Source organism: Rhinoraja longicauda, chromosome 25 (genome assembly GCF_053455715.1).
Source record: "Rhinoraja longicauda isolate Sanriku21f chromosome 25, sRhiLon1.1, whole genome shotgun sequence".
Lineage (NCBI taxonomy): Eukaryota > Metazoa > Chordata > Chondrichthyes > Rajiformes > Arhynchobatidae > Rhinoraja > Rhinoraja longicauda.
Window position 1 is genome coordinate 208,489 of NC_135977.1, and position 23,827 is coordinate 232,315.

General features: G+C 48.4%; 1 protein-coding gene across 1 annotated transcript in view; it reads right to left on the reverse strand.

The window, feature by feature from the left end:
• dnah10 (dynein axonemal heavy chain 10) overlaps positions 1–23,827 on the reverse strand; it is a 176,636-nt gene that overhangs the window by 31,123 nt on the left and 121,686 nt on the right. The window contains 12 exon segments of the mRNA XM_078421084.1: positions 2,798–2,902; positions 5,020–5,293; positions 6,363–6,592; positions 7,747–8,026; positions 10,590–10,737; positions 13,235–13,456; positions 14,756–14,973; positions 15,084–15,220; positions 16,379–16,560; positions 18,291–18,465; positions 22,726–22,887; positions 23,417–23,614. Coding sequence (XP_078277210.1) covers positions 2,798–2,902; positions 5,020–5,293; positions 6,363–6,592; positions 7,747–8,026; positions 10,590–10,737; positions 13,235–13,456; positions 14,756–14,973; positions 15,084–15,220; positions 16,379–16,560; positions 18,291–18,465; positions 22,726–22,887; positions 23,417–23,614 — 2,331 coding nt within the window.

Genomic DNA, 23,827 nt, shown 5'->3' on the forward strand with positions numbered 1-23,827 from the left:
CAGGATTCCCAAAAAGTTAATCTGCAAGTCGAATCGGTAGTAAAGAAACCAAATGCAATGCTAGCATTTATTTCAAGAGGGCTTGCACACAGAAACAGGGATGTAATGCTGAGGCTCTATAAGGTGCTGGTCTGGTCGCATTTGGAATATTGTGAGCAATTTTGGGTTTCATATCTGAGGAAGGATGTGCTGGCTCTGGAGAGGGTCCAGAGGAGGTTTACAAGAATGATCCCTGGAATGAGCAGGTTAACCTATGATGAGCGTTTTTTGGCACTGGGCCTGTACTCACTGGAGTTTAGAAGAATGAGGGGGGACCTCATTAAAACGTATAGAATAGTGAAAGGCTTGGATAGAGTGGATGTGGAGAGGATGTTTCCACCAGTGGGAGAGTCTAGGACTAGAGGTCACAGCCTCAGAATTAAAAGGTGTTCTTTTAGGAAGGAGATGAGGATGTTTTTTAGTCAGAGGGTGGTGAATCTGTGGGATTCTTTGCCACAGAAGGCTGTAGAGGCCAAGTCAGTGGATATGTTTAAGGCAGAGATAGATAGATTCTTGATTAGTGCGGGTGTCAGAGGTTATGGGGAGAAGGCAGGAGAATGGGGTTAGGAGGGATAGATAGATCAGCCATGATTGAATGGCGGAGTAGACTCGATGGGACGAATGGCCTAATTCTACTCCTGTTCCTTATGACCTCAGCAGGTGAGGCATCATCTGTGGTGGGAATAGACGGATTTCATTTCGGGTCAGGACCCTTCTTCAAACTGAAGAATGGATCAGTATCATTATCCGTCCGTTCCCTCCACAGATGCTGCCTGACCCGCTGAGCAAGTCCGTTCCCTCCACAGATGCTGCCTGACCCGCTGAGCAAGTCCGTTCCCTCCACAGATGCTGCCTGACCTGCTCTGTTCCTGCAGCACTTTGTTTTTTTCTCAGTACTCATGAGCAGGTGATTGGGAGATTTAGTCTGGGGAGTTATTCCAGGCTTTGCAGAGTAAAATAATCTGGCATTGAAAATATTCAAAATCTTCATGACACCTAAAGTTCTGCTGCAAAGTGAAAGGTTTGAATCCAAAGTTCATATTACTTTATGAGAATGTGTAGTTAATTGTAAGATTGCATCAGATTATCTTTGTCCAGTCACTCTACACTTCCATCCCCCACAAGGATGGTCTCGAAGCCCTCCGTTTCTTCCTCGACCGTAGAACCAGCCAATCCCCATCGACCAACACTCTCCTCCGCCTAGCAGAGCTGGTTCTTACCCTCAACAACTTCTCCTTTGACTCCTCCCACTTCCTCCAAACCAGAGGCGTAGCTATGGGCACTCGCATGGGCCCTAGCTACGCCTGCCTCTTTGTCGGGTACGTCGAACAATCCCTGTTCCAGACGTACACTGGCCCCATCCCCGAACTCTACCTCCGCTACATCGACGACTGCATTGGTGCTACCTCTTGCACCCATGCAGAACTCACTGACTTTATACACTTCACCTCCAATTTCCATCCTGCCCTTAAATATACCTGGACTATCTCTGACATCTCCCTCCCGTTTCTGGACCTCACCATCTCCATCACAGGAGAAAAACTAGTGACGGACATTTATTACAAGCCCACCGACTCACACAGCTATCTGGACTACACTTCTTCCCACCCGGTCCCCTGCAAAAAGTCTATCCCCTACTCCCAATTCCTCCGTCTACGCCGCATCTGCGCCCGGGATGAGGTGTTTCAGACTAGGGCTTCCGAGATGTCCTCGTTTTTCAGAAAACGGGGCTTCCCCTCCTCCATTATAGATGAGGCTCTCACTAGGGTCTCTTCTACATCCCGCAGCTCCGCTCTTGCTCCCCATCCCCCCACTCGCAACAAGGACAGGATCCCCCTCGTTCTCACCTTCCACCCCACCAGCCAGCGGATCCAACATATCATCCACCAACATTTCCGTCACCTACAACAGGACCCCACCACTGGCCATATCTTCCCATCCCCTCCCCTCTCTGCATTCCGCAGAGACCGTTCCCTCCGCAACTCCCTGGTCCACTCGTCCCTTCCTACCCAAACCACCCTAACCCCGGGCACTTTCCCTTGCAACCGCACGAGATGCAACACCTGTCCCTTTACCTCCCCCCTCAACTCCATCAAAGGACCCAAACATTCTTTCCAGGTGAGACAGAGGTTCACCTGCACCTCCTCCAACCTCATCTATTGCATCCGCTGCTCTAGATGTCAACTCATCTATATCGGCGAAACCAAGCGCAGGCTCGGCGATCGCTTCGCTGAACACCTGCGCTCGGTCCGCATTAACGCAACTGATCTCCCGGTGGCCCAGCACTTTAACTCCCCCTCCCATTCCCAGTCTGACCTCTCTGTCATGGGCCTCCTCCAGTGCCATAGTGAGGCCCGCCGGAAATTGGAGGAGCAGCACCTCATATTTCGCCTGGGCAGTTTGCGGCCCGGTGGTATGAACGTCGACTTCTCCAACTTCAGATAGCTCCTCTGTCCCTCCCTTCCCCTCCTCCTTCCCAGATCTCCCTCTATCTTCCTGTCTCCACCTATATCCTTCCTTTGTCCCACCCCCGACATCAGTCTGAAGAAGGGTCTCGACCCGAAACGTCACCCATTCCTTCTCTCCCGAGATGCTGCCTGACCTGCTGAGTTACTCCAGCATTTTGTGAATTAATCAGATTATCTTAATTTAACTTCTATTTAAGAGCCATTAAAGCACACATCCAGCTGTGACAGACCATCACACATCCAGCTGTGACAGACCATCACACATCCAGCTGTGACAACAGAAGACGTACCTTTGAGGAAAAACTCCAGCTCCTCCTGTGGGATGTGCTGCTGTGCCTGCTGCAACTTAATCGTCATGTTGAAAGCAAACAGCAACTTATGCTTCTCGAACAGGCCTGCAGGGACAAGGGAAAGGTTAATGCCCATGACTAGCATTATCTAAGGTGAAGAAAGACAGCTCTGCAGAAAGTAACTTCTCAACTGGGAGTCAAAGCAATAACCCAGGGTCAGCTACCGTCAGGGTCAGTGGTCGACTGATACTCTGATCCAAAACCAATCGACATGACAATGCTAACTACGGTGCTAACTACTGGTTAACTACCAGTGCTGACCACTGGTGCTAACTACTGGTTAACTACCAGTGCTGACTACTGGTGCTAGCTACTGGTTAACTACCGGTGCTGACTATGGATGCTAAATACTGGTTAACTACTGGTGCTGACTACTGGTGCTGACTACCAGTGCTAACTACTGGTTAACTACCAGTGCTGACTACTGGTGCTAGCTACTGGTTAACTACCGGTGCTGACTATGGATGCTAAATACTGGTTAACTACTGTTGCTGACTACTGGTTAACTACTGGTGCTGACTACCAGTGCTAACTACTGGTTAACTACCAGAGCTGGCCACTGTTGCTAACTACTGGTTAACTACAGGTGCTAACTACTGGTTGACTACTGATGCTAACTACTGGTTAGCTATTTGTGCTGCCTACTGGTGCTAACTAGTGGTTCTGACTACTGGTTAACTGCAGATGCTAACTACTGGTTAACAACTGGTGCTTACTACTGGTTAACAGCAGGTGCTAACTACTGGTTAACTACTGGTGCTGTCTACTGGTTTAGTACAGATGCTACTCGACTTACGATGCTTCGACTTTATGACGGTGCAAAAGTGATAGAAACCGCGTGTGGTGTGGGTAGGGTAGGGTGGGTCACTGTGATGTTGGTGGGTCAGGCTGCTGTGATGTTGGTGGGTTAGGCTGCTGTGATGTTGGGTAGGTTAGGCTATGATGTTGGGTAGGTTAGGTGGCGATGATGTTGGTAGGTTAGGCTATGATGTTGGGTAGGTTAAGTGGCGATGATGTTGGTAGGTTAGGCTATGATGTTGGGTAGGGTAGGCTGTGATGTTGGGTAGGGTAGGCTGTGATGTTGGGTAGGGTAGGCTGTGATGTTGGGTAGGGTAGGCTGTGATGTTGGGTAGGGTAGGCTGTGATGTTGGGTAGGGTAGGCTGTGATGTTGGGTAGGGTAGGCTGTGATGTTGGGTAGGGTAGGCTGTGATGTTGGGTAGGTTAGGTGTATTAAATGCATTTTCAACTTACGATATTTTTGATTTACGATGGGTTTATCCGAACGTAGCCCCATCGTATGTCGAGGAGCATCTGTACTTCTGCTAACTACTGGTACTAACTACCGGTTACCTATTGGTGCTAACTACTGGTGCTAACCACTGGTTAACTACTGGTGCAGTGCTTTGGGATGTCCTTAGAGGCATCTTTCTTGTTTGCTATTAAAGTGAACTTTTACTGATACAATCTGTATTTAGCCAGATGAAGTTTACATTTCCATGCCATTCCATATTTAGCCAATGTGAAGCTATGATTTCACAGTAACTCACATTCAAACTGGTAAACGCCCTGACATTCACACAGGTAAACGCCCTGACATTCACACAGGTAAACGCCCTGACATTCACGCAGGTAAAATAGAAACCATATCAAAGGAGGTGATAAGAAGATGAGGAGAAGCGAGTGACAGAGCAATCTTTGAAGCAGGGCCAGAGCTGAGGTTTAGGAAGGATGGGAAGTTAGTCTGACAGTGGCTGTAATAAAAGCAAACACAGGATGCCTTGCATTTCCCCAGCTCCTTCATGACAGAACTTCATGGTCAATGAATGACTTTGGGTTGAGGAGTGTAGTCACTGGTGATCGGCAGCACCAGCAGCTTGAGGAGAGCAAGCTCCCATAACCACGGTGAGGAGAAGTTCCACATCACCTTGCATTAGTGATGCTGATTCATCAACAAACATCACTCATGGGCCTCTGATTCTAGACTCTAGGACAAGTCCTACCACTGACGTCAACACATATAAAAGCCGTATAAAAATCCCACATGTGACAAGTCAAATGTAACTTAACACTCAGTTGGCCATCTTCATTACATTCCAGGAACATTGATATTTTGACACTGCATTTTGAAAGGGAACACTGTAGTAACATCGACACCACTGACCTGTACAGCCGTAGTTGTACACATTCAGAGTCAACGCATTCATGATGTTCTTCAGTCGCTTTTGAAGTATAGAGTCAGGCAAAGACTTACGAAGAGATAAGTCAAAGACATCCAGGAAAGATGACAAAGAATATTGGTACATAGTGTTAACCAGGGCCATCTCCGACAAGACAAAAAACAAAATTGCTCCCCTTCTGGCAGCAGGGCGATAACCATCTCTCAACTTGTCGATGTCTATTGCAGTCTTCGCAGCCAGCTTCAGCTTCTCAGACACCTGCCAGCAGGAGCGAGTTCATATTAATGAAAGATTTTGTGTAGTGTAGCATAGCATAAACTAAGTGATACTGCTCTACATAGTTGTTGTTCTCCCTTGGTCTGCAGTAATTGAGTTGCATGCAAACAGGCCCTTTGGCCCATCATGTCTATGGATGCTAGCTTTGTAGTCAGTCTCCCACAGCTGCCTGAGGTTTTCAGCATTTATTATTTCCCATTTAATCTTCGTTTCAGGTTCTATTTGCTGAACTTAATCCAGTGAGTATCGATAGAAAGGTTACACGGCACCACCTTATATTCCACTGACCAACGACATGAGGACTGAATTCTCCAATTCCTGGTAACCTCCACCCTCTGACCCTCTGACACACCCAGACCCCTCACACCCAGCCTTTGACACACTCACCCAGTCCCCTCACACCCAGTCCCCTCACACCCAGCCTCTGACACACCCAGTCCTCTGACACACCAAGCCTGTCTGTCTGGGCCCGTTATCCCCTGCTCCTACTGCCTACCTGTCTGGGCCCGCTATCCCCAGCTCCTACTGGCCTACCTGTCTGGGCCCGCTATCCCCAGCTCCTACTGGCCTACCTGTCTGGGCCCGCTATCCCCTGCTCCTACTGGCCTACCTGTCTGGGCCCGTTATCCCCAGCTCCTACTGGCCTACCTGTCTGGGCCCGCTATCCCCTGCTCCTACTGGCCTACCTGTCTGGGCCCGCTATCCCCTGCTCCTACTGGCCTACCTGTCTGGGCCCGCTATCCCCTGCCCCTATTGGCCTACCTGTCTGGGCCCGCTATCCCCTGCTCCTACTGCTCCCTTATCTGGCTCCACTCTACACCTTGCGTTCACATCAGCTTCCATGATCCCTAACCCTTTGTTTCCACTAATAACCTCCTAGCTTCTGTTGCTGTCTCTACCCTCCCGCCCCACCTGACTCCATCTACCCACCAATCTCTCCTCACCTTTCCTAAGGAGTTGGGTCCTCTGGGCTTCCTATGGCTTCATGGACAAGGGGCAAGGGAAGGAACTAAAGCCTCTGCTGCCACTGTAATGCCGTGCAATTGTTTACCTCAGTAGCTTTAGTCTTGGTTTCTTCCAGAGTTTCGACCAGTTCAACGTTATCCAGCATGTTCCCAGTGGAAGTTGCCAGTTCACGTAAAAGAGAATCCTCGAGATCCTTTAGCAGCATCTTATTCTCACTCGTTTCCTTGATCAAACGCTCCCTCTGCTCCTCCAGTTCTCTCCGCTCAAATGCCACAATAACACTCAGTAACTGGTCCTCCAGACCACTTAACGTCACTGCAGGAAGAAAAGTGGAATCTGCAACAACTCCGATGAAACCAGTCCTAGTGCAATAATATCACCAAATAAACATTCTGTTCAAAAATAGTGCCGCTCTGCTTCCAACAAACGTGCAGTAAGAATAAAACAGCAAGATTGGCGTCACGGAAACCAGTGTTTCAGCTCCAGCAACGCGGGTTGTATCCTGACCATGGCTACTGTCTGTGTGGAGTTTGCACGTTCTTCCTGCAACTGAACAAGTTTCCCCAGGTTCTCCAGTTTCTTCCCACATCCCAAACCCATGTGGATTGGTTGTCTAGCTGGGCACCCTAACTTGCTCTGATGTACCAATGAGTGGTTGAGTTTGAGTGATGCAGGGGATGATGGGGATATCGTGAGTGCCTGATAAAGGCAATGCACCGAGCCAAAGGCACCGTTTATGGTCTGCATCTCTCCATGGCTCTGTCCAATAACCTCCAGGCACACCTGGCTCACACCAGACACACCTGGCTCACCATCATGCACACCTGGCTCACATCCAGGCACACCTGGCTCACATCCAGGCACACCTGGCTCACATCCAGGCACACCTGGCTCATCACCACACACACCTGCCTCACCATCATGCACACCTGCCTCACCATCATGCACACCTGGCTCGCATCCAGACACACCTGGCTCACATCCACACACCTGGCTCGCATCCAGACACACCTGGCTCACATCCAGACACACCTGGCTCGCATCCACACACCTGGCTCGCATCCAGACACACCTGGCTCACATCCAGACACACCTGGCTCACATCAACACACCTGGCTCACATCCAGACACACCTGGCTCACTACCAGGTACATTGCCATGCAGGGAATAGGCTGATATAGATTATGTGCAGGCTGATAAACGTTGGCATTTGTATCAGGTTTGACACAGACATTGTTGGCTGAAGGGCTTTTGTTCCTGTGCTGTACTGTTATAAGTTCTAATTTCAGTTTGCTGAAATTCCGCCGTGTTCTTTAAACACGTGATTGTCTTTATGTTACTTGAAGGAAATAAAAGCTTTGTTAAAGAACAATTGTCTCTCAATCTCCAGGTGAGAGAATTTGTTTAACTTTCAATAGGGGACACATGAAGCAGGATTTTGAGGAGATCTAGAGTACAGGTGAAATTACCTGTGTAGTTTATCACCATGGATTTCCCAAACACAGCAGGTTGGTACTTGGGGTTGGCTAGCTTTGTGTTGAGGTACATTTTGAAGTTGGGATCATAGTCCACCTCCTTGTCGCCGAGTCGAACAAAGTAGCGGCCTGCTTGTCCTTCAATGTTCTTCTCCAGGACATTATCAATGACTGGATCGATGTACTCATCAACATCTTGGAACAGGAACGGAAAGCCATACTTGATGGCCATCTCTAATTGCTTCAAGAAATCTGGATTATTAAATGAAGAAATCTGAAAAAGATCATAAAATTTGTTTCTGCAGTCATTTAAAAAAATAAAGATTATAAGAGTTAGAATCAGAGAAATACCATATTACAGAAACACAAATACGAGGAGATATTTAGATCGAGCCTTCAAAATGGAACCTTTGTGAGGAGGTGAGTCTGTGTGTGTGAAGCTGTCTTCCTTCACAGCAGCACAGCCTGGCCTTGATCCTGACCTTTGGGACTATCTGTGTGGAGTTTGTACGGTCTCTCTATGACAGCATGGATTTTCTCTGGCTGCACCAGTTTTCTCACTTCTCAAAGACGTGTGAGTTTATAGGTTTGGCCTCTGTAAAGTACTTCTAGTATGTAGGCAGTGATGCGAAGGTGGGATAACATAAAGCCAGTGTGATCGATGGTCAATTTGGTGGGATGAAGGGCTCATTTCAATATGTGGCCTTCATTGGTAAGAGCATTGGGGTATAGAAGTTTGGATGTTATCTCGTAGTTATAGAAGACATTTGTGAGACTGCATTTGAAGTATTGTGTAGGAAAAAAACTGCAGATGCTGGTTTAAATCGAAGATAGACACAAAAAGCTGGAGTAACTCAGCGGGACAGGCAGCATCTCTGGAGAGAAGGAATGAGTGATGTTTCGGGTTGAGACCCTTCTTCAGACTGAAGTATTGTGTTCAGTTTTGGTCACCCTGCAATAGAATGATTTTTGATTGGAAAGATTGCAGAAATGATTTCTGAGGATGTTGTCAGCACTTGCGGGCCTGAGCTATAGGGAGAGGTTGGGCAGGCTAGGACATTATTCCTGGAGCGCAGGAGGCTGAGGGATGATTTTATAGAGGTGTTGAAATCATGAGGGGAATAGATAGGGTGAATGCACTGTCTTTTTCTTAAGGATTGGCTTAGATGGGCCTCTTGGTCAGCATGGTTGAGGTGAGCCAAAGGGCCTGTTACCGTGATCTACAACCAAGATTGTTATCCTTGTAAAGTAGGAGTTGAGGGGAGACAATTGAAGTGCATGAAATTACACAAAGCTCACATCCAGACACACCTGGCTCACATCCAGACACACCTGGCTCACATCCAGACACATCTGGCTCACTTCCAGACACACCTGGCTCACTACCAGGTACATTGCCATGCAGGGAATGGGCTGATATAGATTATGTGCAGGCTGATAAGCGTTGGCCTTGGTATCAGGTTTGGCAGCATCTCTGGAGAACATGGATAGGTGACGTTTCACAGAGTGCTGGAGTAACTCAGCGGGTCAGGCAGCATCTGTGGGGAACATGGATAGGTGACGTTTCACAGAGTGCTGGAGTAACTCAGTGGCTCAGGCAGCATGTTACTCCAGCACTTTGTGCCTTTTTTTGTAAACCAGTATCTGCAGTTCTTTGTTTCTACTGTGTGAAATTATGAGGTGGGTCAAAGATGCTGCCTCCATAGATGCTGCCCCACACAGATGCTGCCCCACACACAGATGCTGCATGACACACAGATGCTGCCCCACACAGATGCTGCCCCACACACAGATGCTGCCCGACACACAGATGCTGCCCCACACACAGATGCTGCCTGACACACAGATGCTGCCCCACACAAAGATGCTGCCTGACACACAGATGCTGCCTCCACAGATGCTGCCCGACACACAGATGCTGCCCGACACACAGATGCTGCATGACACACAGATGCTGCACGACACACAGATGCTGCCCGACACACAGATGCTGCCTCCACAGATGCTGCCCGACACACAGATGCTGCACGACACACAGATGCTGCCTCCACAGATGCTGCCCGACACACAGATGCTGCCTCCACAGATGCTGCCTGACACACAGATGCTGCCCGACACACAGATGCTGCACGACACACAGATGCTGCCCGACACACAGATGCTGCCTCCACAGATGCTACCTCCACAGATGCTGCCCCACACACAGATGCTGCCTCCACAGATGCTGCCCGACACACAGATGCTGCACGACACACAGATGCTGCCCGACACACAGATGCTGCCCCACACACAGATGCTGCCCCACACACAGATGCTGCCCCACACACAGATGCTGCCCCACACACAGATGCTGCCTCCACAGATGCTACCTCCACAGATGCTGCCCCACACACAGATGCTGCCCCACACACAGATGCTGCCCCACACACAGATGCTGCCCGACACACAGATGCTGCCTCCACAGATGCTGCCTCCACAGATGCTGCCCCACACACAGATGCTGCCTGACACACAGATGCTGCCTGACACACAGATGCTGCCTGACACAGATGCTGCCTGACACACACATGCTGCCTGACACACACATGCTGCCTGACACACAGATGCTGCCTGACACACAGATGCTGCCTGACACACAGATGCTGCCTGACACACACATGCTGCCTGACACACACATGCTGCCTGACACACAGATGCTGCCTGACCCGCTGAGTTCCTTCAGCTGGTGGGATTTAACTCAAGATTGCAGCCTCTGCAGATTGTTGTGGCAGCAGCAGTCACATCCCGGCGCCATTAACAGACACTAAGTTGGGTTGTAGCTCAATGCACAAGTTTACCTTCAAATTGGTCTTTGCTTCTTTCCGCTTGATCCAGTTTAGGGCCTGCTGCTGAGGATCGATGCAGAGTGGGAAGCGACTGGCCTGTGTGGTGAGAATGCCGTTTTGGACAGAGAGCTCATCCGGGGGTAAACCCTCTGAACCCCACCTGTACCCAGAGGGGAAAAGTCAGAAGGTCTGAAATAATCACTCGGCTTTCTGGTTTATGCAGATAGATGTCGACAGGGAGATACTTATAGAAAGATGTAAAAGCAACAAGGTTATTGTAGTGGGTGACTTTAAGTGCCCTGGTTTAGGCCAGGACTCAGTGCAAGGGATGGAGCAGAATGCTGATGGTGCCCCAGGCAGGGGGTTAGGAGGGAGCACACTGGACAACAGGCAGTACTATTCCTTCACTTTGAAGGTCATGATGAATAAGGATAATTCTGTCCTTCAGAGAAAGTACTAAATGGGGGTGGGAAAATTACACCATTGTTTTCAGGAGCAACTATAAATTATAAACAGCTGTTATTAGGCAAGACCAAATCTGAGATGTGGCAGTGATTTACAATCCAGCGAGTGGTAAATTGGAGGAATATATTTCCAAATCGGGACAGTGTGCTCCCATCTGTGGTCAAGGCTGTGGGTTTACGAGACGGTGCCGGAGTAGTCGAGGCAAGTCGTGAGCTTTCTGCAGCAGGTACACAACGCTGTGCGGGAGTAGTGGAGGAAATGCACAGAGGGGAAGCAATCATTCAAGTCAACAAGGCACGGAGAATTGTGTAGGTCTGGTTAGTCAGCGGCTCGGAGGGAAGATGAGGTTGTGTTAGAAGAGTGCCCGTGTTGTCAGCTCACACTGCTTTAATTCATTCAGTTGGAGGAGCTGCGCGCGTTTCTGAATCGGAAGCCTGCAGGGCCTGTGGTGAGAATATGCAAGAGTTCTGAACTGGAGTGGTACTACAATTAGGTATGTAATGTATGTAGCATTGGTGCTACCTCTTGTACCCATGCAGAACCCACTGACTTCATACACTTCACCACCAATTTCCATCCTGCTCTTAAATATACTTGGACTATCTCCGACATCTCCCTACCGTTTCTGGATCTCACCATCTCCATCACAGGAGACAGACTAGTGACTGACATCTACTATAAACCCACTGACCAGCACAGCTATCTGGACTACACTTTTTCCCACTCTCTCCCCTGCAAAAAGTCTATCCCCTACTCCCAATTCCTCCGTCTACGCCGCATCTGCGCCCGGGATGAGGTGTTTCACACTAGGGCGTCAGACATGTCCTCGTTCTTCAGGAAACAGGGCTTCCCCTCCTCCATTATAGATGAGGCTCTCACTAGGGTCTCTTCTACATCCCGCAGCTCCGCTCTTGCTCCCCGTCCCCCCACTCGCAACAAGGACAGAATCCCCTCGTTCTCACCTTCCACCCCACCATCCGCCAATATTTCCGTCATCTACAACGGGACCCCACCACTGGCCATATCTTCCCATCCCCTCCCCTCTCTGCATTCCACAGAGACTGTTCCCTCCGTAACTCCCTGGTCCACTCGTCCCTTCCTACCCAAACCACCCCATCCCCGGGCACTTTCCCCTGCAACCGCAGGAGATGCAACACCTGTCCCTTTACCTCCCCCCTCAACTCCATCCAAGGACCCAAACAGTCTTTCCAGGTGAGACAGAGGTTCACCTGCACCTCCTCCAACCTCATCTATTGTATCCGCTGCTCTAGATGTCAACTTCTTTACATCGGCGAAACCAAGCGCAGGCTCGACGATCGTTTTGCTCAATAACCTTCGCTCAGTCCGCCTTAACCAACCTGATCTCCCGGTGGCTGAGCACTTCAACTCCCCCTCCCACTCCGTCTGACCTTTCTGTCATGGGCCTCCTCCAGTGCCATAGTGAGGCCCACCGGAAATTGGAGGGACACCACCTCATATTTCGCTTGGGCAGCTTGCAGCCCAACGGTATGAACATTGACTTCTCCAACTTTAGATAGTTCCTCTGTCCCTCTCTTCCCCTCCCCTTCCCAGTTCTCCCTCTATCTTCCTGTCTCCACCGATATCCTTCCTTTGTCCCGCCCCCCTGACATCAGTCTGAAGAAGGGTCTTGACCCGAAACGTCACCCATTCCTTCTCTCCTGAGATGCTGCCTGACCTGCTGAGTTACTCCAGCATTTTGTGATACCTACAATTAGGTATGTGATTTTTACAGCATACAAACTTATCTAATTGACTGTAAAACATCTCAAAATGTCCTGAAATTATGGCAAATACAGAAGAGCAAGTCTCCATGGTGGGCAGGGAGAATATGCTTCCCAGCATGGAGACGTCAAAGTCTGCAGGGCAGAAGATGTGTGGCGTTTTGTTTTCACACAGAATGATGGGGGGGCAGGAGTGGTGGAGGAAGGCATGTGGCCTTGCAGGCTTTTAGATAGGCACATGGATATGCAGGGAATGTAAGGATATGGATGCCGTGCAGGTAGGTACGATTAGTTGATGCAGCATCATGTTTGTACAGACATGTGGGCCGAATGGCCTACTCCTGCACCTATTGTCTATTGAACCATAATGAGAAGAAGTGGATTGCAATCAGTCCATCAGGGATGGCGGTGTGGTGTTCCCGGGCAGCAGCAACAGGAGATAGGACAGACCTGCTGATTTCAACTTCATCGGTAAGAATGATTTCCAGGCGGAACGGCTGGCTGAGTGGGATATCACGCTGCAAGACATCACTCTGCCACTTCTCGTAAATCATTTCATGCCGGAACTCAGAGCTGAAGGCCCCCTCATAACTCAGAAAGGCAGCACAAACCAGACAGTCGCCCAGGAGTTTCACCCGCCGAACCTTCAGATCCTCCAAGTCATTGGTCCAGCTGTGTGGGGGAAACGCAGGTGAATGCCAATGACTTTATGCAAATGCAGGTGAATGCCAACGACTTTATGCAAATGCAGGTGAATGCCAACGACTTTATGCAAATGCAGGTGACTTCATGCCAATGACTTTATGCAAATGCAGGTGAATGCCAACGACTTTATGCAAATGCAGGTGAATGCCAATGACTTTATGCAAATGCAGGTGAATGCCAATGACCATGCAAATGCAGGTGAATGCCAATGACTTCATGCAAATGCAGGTGAATGCCAACGACTTCATGCAAATGCAGGTGAATGCCAATGACTTTATGGAAATGCAGGTGAACGCCAACGACTTCATGCAAATGCAGGTGAATGCCAATGACTTTATGCAAATGCAGGTGAACGCCAACGACTTTATGCTTTATTGCAGAGCTTCCTTAATACCACATTTAGTGAAATATTTCAGTCGAGTATTAGCAACAGATTATAATCCATTCTAAAATCTCAAACTGACATGAGAATTTCTGTTTGTGTTGGAAAGTAACTGCTAAATTGTGAGATATTCTTGCGCTGCTTGTGTTTCTGCAGGTCAGGTTTGCCCTTAGGTTTGCCTTGTGTTTGAACTGTTGGCTTGCAAGTTCACAATCTGACCAACAACAGCTCGTTGACCTGAAACATTGACTCTGATGAATTTCCAATGCTTGTGTTCCTCAGATTTTCCATTTGGTGCTGGGTGTGTGGATGGATGTGCTCAGGGTGCAGTCTGCTGTGTGGACCTCAGTTCATTGCCCTGCCCAGAGGCAGGCTCAAAGAGCAGTCTATCCTCACAACCTACCCTTGCTCTCTCTCTGCTTCCCAGTGTGTCACTATACTGATGTTTAAGATGATTATTTTGCACTCAGTGGTAAGGAACATGAACCCATTAATTCTCTGTGACCACGTCACCCTCTCACTCAACACGAGGTCCTGCTTGGTCTCACCTCTCGCCCAGCACGAGGTCCCTGCTGGACTAACCTCTCGCCCAGCATGAGGTCCCTGCTGGACTCACCTCTCACTCAACACGAGGTCCTGCTTGGACTCGCCTCTCACCCAGCATGAGGTCCTGCTTGGACTCACTTCTCACCCAACACGAGGTCCCTGCTGGACTCACCCTCTCGCATGAGGTCCTGCTTGCACTCACTTCTCACCCAACACGAGGTCCCTGCTGGACTCACCTCTGACCCAACACGAGGTCCTGCTTGGACTCACTTCTCACCCAACACGAGGTTCTGCTTGGACTCACTTCTCACCCAGCACGGGGTCCTGCTTGCACTCACCGCACGTTTTCCGAGCCCAGCCCAGAAATGAGCTTGTCTGCCGCCACCAACCGGCGCTCCATGATTTCCGCTTCTTCTTGCAGCTGCAGCTTTTCCCTCATTGCAGCCTCGTAGCGATCGCTCAGTGCTTGGAGCTCGCGCTGGATGGCTGCCAGCTCCGCCTGGATCTTCTCTAGTTCACGTTTGCTCTGATAGTAATTACGCTCCAGTCTGGCTACCTACAGAAGCACAAACAGACCCAGATGATCATCCGTCCAATGGTCTCCAGCACGATGCAAACTATGGAATGGTCACAAGAAGCCCGCTGGCTTTGTTGAGGGTGAACTACCTTCTCGCGCTTGGGCTTGATCTCTCTGGCCACTTCACAGTAGCCCATAACAGCCTCGACAAACTTCAACATGCCGGCACCAGCTTTGCTAATGGCCTGCATTTCATCAAGCGACGTGTTCAGATTCTTGAGAAAACCTAGGTACAGTTTGTACAAAACTGGTTATTTTAGGCACCGTGAGGTACAGAATATGTTCTATTTATTAATAAATACATTCTAAAATTCGTCTGCAATGTGTGGGGAAGATTGCTGTTAATTCTGTCAAAGTACTGGGGTGTTTTGACTTCTTGTATTGATAGGGGAAGAGCAGAATTCCTCTGGGAGTCAGCTATAAACAAAGTCATTTAGCTCATGGGTTAATGAGGGAAATTAGAGAGGGAGAACATGAACAAAGGATCGTAAATGATGATTCAGGCTTCCCCCACTACTGACGTGAATGGCCTCATTCATAACATCTCCATGGCAACCAGGGGTGCTCCTGAAGAGAGATTCTCTGTCCTATCCATTCCCCCACCATCTCTGCATCTGAAAACTAACTTGTTTTCCCTCTTTAATGAATGCCTCAGTTCGAGACACTAACTCTGTTGCTCCTTCCACAGATGCTGCCTGACTTGCTGAAGTTTCCTGCACCTTCTGCTTCTCTGTCTGAACTAATTAGGGAATCGTGCAAGGTTCTGGAGTGAAGCTGCTGCTCTTGTGCACAAGGCCACAATTACTGGAACTCTGCTGCCCCCATCTGGCCTTCCATCTCACAGCAAGGAGTCTCTGTCTTACGGCTATTCAAGTGCCAAGCAACCGCCTCAATTGTATCACGCTGTTGGTGGTGAGCACACACATCCAGAAGTTAATAGAAAGAAGGGTCAACAGAGATTGAACTGCACAGCAGCCACAGACGTAGAAACAAACAACTGCAGATGCTGGTTAATATACAAAAGGACAGAGTGCTGGGGTAACTCAGCGGGTCAGGCAGCATCTGTGGAGAACATGGATAGGTAACGTTTCACAGAGTGCTGGAGTAACTCAGCGGGTCAGGCAGAGTCTCTGGAGAACATGGATAGGTGACGTTACAGGTCGTGACCCTTCTTCAGACTGCAGGGAATATGAAGAAGGGACTCAGCCCAAAACAACCACAGAAGTAGGTTGGGTCAAGTAATGTTTCATCGCCAATATTCTTCATAACAAGTAGTTGTGAAGGAGTGGAGCTTGGCGGCTGGCCAGACAGGGTGTGGGAGCTTCACACACTCCCAGTGGCCTGGGCAGGAGTCTGCCGGTAATTCTGCTGCCACCACGTTTACCTTTCACGGTTTTGACCTGCGTCTGCCCAATAGCATCGCAGTCCATTTCCATCAGGTTCTTGAGGAAGTTTGATTCCGACATCATGCCCTTGGCAGATTTCCAGTTGATCTCCTTGTAGCCCCGCATCACCAGGATGCATTCACACACTGTCTGCACTTGCCGAGGAGGCTTCGCAAAGGACCTGTTCATTTCAAAACAGACAACAAATTAAATCTTCAAATAAAACAATTCTCACCAATATTAGCTTAGTTTAGAGATACAGTGCAGAAACAGGTCTTTCAGCCCACCGAGTCCACACAACACACTAGGGACAACTTACATTGATACCAAGCCAATTAGTCTACAAACCTGTACATCTTTATCTTTATACCCGTGCAGGTCACGGGGGAGAATGTACAAACTCCGTATAGACAGCACCCTAGTCGGGATAGAAGCCGGGATTCTGGCGCTGAAAGCACTGTAAGGCAGCAACCCTACCGCTGCATCACCATATTGTGTATGGACGCCAAGTCATAAGGAAAGGTGACAGAATGTTACGGGAAATGAAATAAAACAGGTGTTGGAAATGAAGCAAAAACAGAAATGCCGGACACACTCATCAGTCAGGCAGCATCTGTGGAGAGAGAGAAACCAGCAGTCAGAATGTTACTGGTGTGTGAAAGTGGAATGAAATACAAGGATAGGGAAGCACGCTTCATCCACATGGGACATTGAGCCCATCGCCACAGTAGTGTGCACTGCACTGACTTCAGCTGAACGCACTATGGGAACTACACTCGCCCTTCTGCAGGACCTATACATCAGGAGGTGCAGATCCAGAGCCAGCAACATTATGGGGGACCCCTACCACCCCAGCAACGGACTGTTCCAGCTGCTACGGTCAGGCAAACGCCTCCGCTGTCACGCTGTGAAAACAGAGAGGATGAGACGGAGTTTCTTCCCAAAGGCCATCAGGACTGTTAACTCTCATATCACCATGGACTAATTTATTTATTTATTTTTTGTGTCAAAACTTTTTTTCTATTCTGTTTTGCAGTTTAGCGCAATCCGCAGGCGTTGCCACTTTCATTTCACTGCACATCTTGTATATGACAAATAAACTTGACTTCATTACTTCAGCAAAGATGTCAATGCACTGGAGTAGTCCCAACAATCCTGATCACCTACAAGGCAAGTTAGAAATGTGGTGCAGTCACAACTTGGTCACACGCAAGGGCGGCTCGAATAACTCACAAGTAGCTTGACACTGTCCGCAATGTCGTGGCCTGTTGTAGTACGGCCCATCCCAGCCCCCCTCCACACTGACCGCTCACTCCCCCCTCTCTCACTGCCCACAGTGTCGTGGCTTGTTGTAGTACAGCCCATCCCCGCCCCCCTCCACACTGACCGCTCACACAGTGTCGTGGCCTGATGTAGTACAGCCCATCCCAGCCCCCCTCCACACTGCTCACTCCCTGCTCACTGTGGCACTAAACATATTGCCATTACGCACCCAGAACAGTAAAATCTGGGCCCATGGATGGGACGTCAGGAGAATAGGTTACAGGGAAAATTAGTGGAAATATGGCACTGCTCACAGAAATGTCCCCCTTCTCTGCTGTAAGGAAGTACGGAGTTAGGCAATAGGAATAGGCCAGAAATGCTGGCCTTCTGAATAACACCCACACACAGAAATATGAGGCATTTAAAACAAAGACAACCTCAGAGGAACACCACGATATACATCACCCAGGCTTAAAAAATGAATCATCACCAGGACTCGTTTTTTTCCATTTTGTCAATTTTCTACGCATACTCTATCACTGTCCTTGTAACTCATGCAGTTTAATTTGTTGACATGTTTACCATACAATACTTATCCCTTTTAGAAAGTCCAGTGTAGTTGAGGGTGTGCAGGTGGGTGGGTGTTACCTGATCTCTGTGACGTCAGACTTCTCCAGACTCTGCAGAGCCACCCTAGCTGCCTCCAGGGCAGGCAGGGCCTCAGCCAGCGCATTCTCTGCCTCCCGCTTCTCCACAGCGATCACCTTATTCTGCTCCTCTATCTCTGCAGCTTTCTCCTCTGCCAGCTTTCTCTTCTCCTCAGCTGCAAAATGCACACGTGGATATCAACATGCTTCTGACATATTGCATTTTGTAAAGATTGGCACAGACTAAAATTAAATACCACCTTGTTTGAAAAGTCAGTTGTCAGCAACTTTTGTGTGTGTGTGTGTGTGTGTGTGCGTGCGCGCATGTGTGCATGTGTGTGTGTGTGTGTGTGTGTGTGTGTGTGTGTGTGTGTGTGTGTGTGTGTGTGTGTGTGTGTGTGTGCGCGTGCGTGTGTAAAAATTCAACTTCCATTGAAATGCTACTTCAATGGCAGGAATTTCTGGGTATAATCCAGATGATGCAGGATCATTTCATTCCAAAGATGAAAAAAGATTCTAAGGGGAATAAGAGGCAACCATGTCTGACAAGGAAAGTTAGAGATGGAATAAAACAAAAAGAAAAGATGTATAAGATCGCAAAGAGTAGCGGGAAGCCAGATAAGTGGGCAACTTTCAAAGGACAATAGAAGGTAGCAAAAAGGGCAATACGGGCTGAAAAGATGAGGTACGAAGCGAAGCTGGCCAAGAATATAAAGGACAGTAAAAGCTTCTTTAGGTATGTTAAGAGAAAAAGATTAGTAAAGACAAATGTGGGTCCCTTGAAGGCAGACACGGGTGAAATTATTATGGGTAAAAGGAAATGGCGGAAGAGTTCGGATCTGTCTTCACTAAGGAAGACACAAACAATCTGCCAGATGTACTGGAGGACAGAGGGTCTAGGGAGACAGAGGAACTGAAATAAATTTGCATTAGGCGAGAAATAGTATTGGGTAGACTGATGGGACTGAAGGCTGATAAATCCCCAGGGCCTGATGGTCTGCCTCCCAGGGTACTCAAGGAGGTGGCTCAAGAAATCGTGGACACATTGGTGATCATTTTCCAATGTTCAATAGATTCAGGAACAGTTCCTGTGGATTGGAGGGTAGCTAATGTTATCCCACTTTTCAAGAAAGGAGCGCGAGAGAAAATGGGGAATTATAGACCAGTTAGCCCGACATCGGTGGTGGGGAAGATGCTGGAGTCAATTATTAAAGATGTAATAAAGGTGCATTTGGATAGTAGTAAAAGGATTGGTCCAAGTCAGCATGGAATTATGAAGGGGAAATCCTGCTTGACTAATCTTCTGGAATTTTTTGAGGATGTGACAAGTAAAATGGATGAAGGAGAGCCAGTGGGTGTAGTGTATCTAGACTTTCAGAAAGCCTTTGATCAGGTACCACACGGGAGATTGGTGAGCAAAATTAGAGCACATGGTATTGGGGGTAGGGTATTGACATGGATAGAAAATTGGTTGGCAGACAGGAAACAAAGAGTAGGAGTAAACGGGTCCTTTTCAGAATGGCAGGCAGTGGTGAGTGGAGTGCCGCAAGGCTCGGTGCTGGGGCCACAACTATTTATCTGAAGAAGGGTCTCGACCCGAAACGTCACCCATTCCTTCTCTCCTGAGATGCTGCCTGACCTGCTGAGTAACTCCAGCATTTTGTGAATAAACAACTATTTACAATATATATTAATGATTTGGATGATGGAATTAGAAGTAACACTAGCAAGTTTGCAGATGACACATTTGCTGGGTGGCAGTGTGAACTGCGAAGAGGATGTTAGGAGGTTGCAGGGTGACTTGGACAGGTTGAGTGAGTGGGCAGATGCATGGCAGATGTAGTATAATGTAGATAAATGTGAGGTTATCCACTTTGGCGGCAAAGACAAGGAGGCAGGTTATTAGCTCAATGGTGTCAGATTAGGTAGTGGGGAAATGCAACGAGACCTTGGTGTCCTTGTGCACCAGTCACTGAAAGTAAGCGTGCAGGTACAGCAGGCAATGAAGAAAGCTAATGGCATGTTGGCCTTCATAACGAGAGGATTTGAGTATGGGAGTAATGAGGTCCTTCTGCAGTTGTATAGGGCCCTGGTGAAACCACATCTGGAGTATTATATGCAGTTATGGTCTCCTAATTTGAGGAAGGACATCCTTGCTATTGAGGCAGTGCAGCATATGTTCATCAGGTTAATCCCTGGGATGGAGGGACTGTCATATGAGGAAAGATTGGAAAGACTGGGCTTGTATTCACTGGAGTTTTGAAGGATGAGATGGGATCGTATAGAGACGTATAAAATTATAAAAGGATGCAGGAAAAATGTTCCCAATGTTGGGGAAGTCCAGAACCAGTGGCCACAATCTAAGAATAAAGGGGAGGACATTTAAAACTGAGGTGAGAAGAAACGTTTTCAGCCAGAGAGTTGGGAATTTGTGGAATTCATTGCCACGGAAGGCAGTAGAGGCCAATTCACTGGATGAATTTAAAAGAGAGTTAGATAAAGCTCTGGAGGGTAGTGGAATCAAGGGGTATGGGGAAAAGGCAGGCACGGGTTACTGATTGTGGATGATCAGCCATGATCACAATGAATCAAAGGGCCGAATGGGCTCCTCCTCCACCTATTGTCTATGTTTCACCCCACTTGGTGTACATCACATTCTCTTGAATAACAAAAGGTTACTCACTAAACACGTACAAATGTTGGGAAATCAGTGCATGCGTATGAGCAGTTCAAGTATAAATCGGGGAAGGTCTGGTTGAATGTTGCATCGACTCTCTCCCCTGCTTGTTCCCACATAAGGGAACTGGCTAGTTACAAAAATGAGGCCTGAAAAACCTCAAAATTCTACCTTCTGAGCAGACCAGAATTTGGGGCTGGGCATACATATTAGAACATTGCACAGTATGCAGCGACATTGCTGTAACACGGTGATGTAACGCGGTGATGTAACGCGGTGATGTAATGCGGTGATGTAACGCGGTGATGTAACGCGGTGATGTAACGCGGTGATGTAACACGGTGTAACGCGGTGATGTAACGCGGTGATGTAACGCGGTGATGTAACACGGTGTAACGCGGTGATGTAATGCGGTGATGTAACGCGGTGATGTAACGCGGTGATGTAACGCGGTGATGTAACGCGGTGATGTAACGCGGTGATGTAACGCGGTGATGTAACACGGTGTAACGCGGTGATGTAACGCGGTGATGTAACACGGTGTAACGCGGTGATGTAACGCGGTGATGTAACACGGTGTAACGCGGTGATGTAACACGGTGATGTAACGCGGTGATGTAACGCGGTGATGTATCACGGTGATGTAACGCGGTGATGTAACGCGGTGATGTAACGCGGTGATGTAACACGGTGTAACGCGGTGATGTAACGCGGTGATGTAACACGGTGTAACGCGGTGATGTAACGCGGTGATGTAACACGGTGATGTAACGCGGTGATGTATCACGGTGATGTAACGCTGTGATGTAACGCTGTGATGTAACGCGGTGATGTAACGCGGTGATGTAGCACGGTGATGTAGCACGGTGATGTAACACGGTGGGGACTGAGCACCACTGCAACACCATGCCTCACCCTGAGGGCACAATCTCTAACTTAGAGTGGGGTCGTTCAGGAGAATGCATTGTGTTGGGTCAGAAGATAGACACAAAGTGCTGGAGTAACTCAGTGGGACAGGCAGCATCTCTGGGGAGAAAGAATGGGTGACGTTTCGGGCCGAGACCCTTCTTCAGACTGATCAAAACAGTGTTGGATGAGTTTGTCAAGAGGCATTGAGCAGAGCAGATCACTCATATCCACCTCTTCCTGGTCCTTAGACGTGAAGTGACAGACAAACATCCCTTGTGCATGTTTGAAGGGGAGTCCATGCACAGGACCATCCACCCAACAGAGAAGCTGCAGCACCAATGCCAAAGGGTCAGCAATGGGAATTTGTGAGGTGACGATAGATTTGTTGTTCTCCAACTGGTAAATGTACATTGTTGGTAAATGTAGATCTGAGCTGACAGTATTAACGTTAGCAGCAGCACTTGAAGATGCCAGCTGACAGATCAACATGTGCTGGGGACTGAGCAGGCCGGGCTGAGATTCGTTAAAAGTTCAGAAGAATGAGAGATGATCTTATTGACACACTATGTTCTGACAGGATTGACAGGGCCAACATCAAGAGGGGGTTAGTTAATGGGGGTCATATGGAGATCAAGAGGGAACTCCTCTCTCAGAGGGTTTGGTCCCATGCGAGGGGCGAGATGGATATGGACAGACATTTTATGTAAAAGGAGTAATGAGGGAGCAGAGCAAGTGGTGGTGATGCCACATTGATCAGCTGGGATTTACTGAATGACAGGGCGGGCACTTTTGGTCCTTTCTTTCGGTTGGTATGTTCTTCACACAAAGATATCCAGCAAGCTAGCCTTACCAATAGCAGTGTTCAGCGCAATCTCTGCCAACAGGGCTTCACAGGCTTCGGTTTTCTCTGCCAGTACAATCTTTTGTTCTGCAAGCTTCAGGTTTAACTCAGCCAGCTGAATACTGGCCTCCTTTAACTTGTCCAAACCACCCTCCAAACGCTTGCACTGAGCTGCAGGGAGATGACAAAGGAGAGTGCATTCAAATTGGTGATGGCCACTTTGCTCTCATCAACATTAGGAGTCATCTTCTCTCCTGACAGGGCCCTCATCTCAGATCTTCAGCAGCCACCAGCCTGGCACGAATCCCTGCTCTCTGCTCCTCCAACCTTCCCACCCACCTCCACCCTCCCTCCCTTCCATGCCTGGAATTTCCTCTTGAATTCCTCCGCCTCTTTCCCATCTTCTCAGAAAACCCTCCTCCATCCAATGTTTGATCAACATCCTGAGCTCTCCACTGTTGTGGAACCTCTCTCACTCTCAGGGCATGAGTGGGGGAGTATAAAGGAAACCGGTTGTGTGGAAGTCACTGTGAGATGTTCCAGGCCTGAATATCAGAATAATTTAACAAATTTAACAAACGCAGGCTATTTTTAAAAAGTTTTCACACGAGGATAATGTAGATGGTTTAACAGTAAGTCCCTGAACTCAATAAACATTGTCAAACTGTGGTTCACTTTTCCTTTGATGAGCTGATCCTACCCAAAATGAACTGATCTTTCTCATTCAATAACCGAGCGTAAGTATTGATGAAATCCAGGTAGTTTTTCGGAGTGACATAGTTGCTACGACGTAACTTCAGCAGGAATGTCAGACTGTACTCTTCAACAGAACCATGCACCATGACCACATGGTCTATCACATTTTCAAAATATTCACTTGGAATCATCGGGTTCTTTCCTGCAAGAGAAAATGACAGATGATTGTGCCTCAGTATAACTGAATATTGGTTTCTCTAACTTCAAGTAACCCCGGCATTCCCTCTCTCCATCCCTCCCCCACCCACGTCACACCAGCCTCTCATTATCACCCAACAAACAGCTAACAATGGCCTGTTTCTTTTATCATCGTTGATATCTTTGATTCATTGTTCTTTATCTCTCTACATTATTG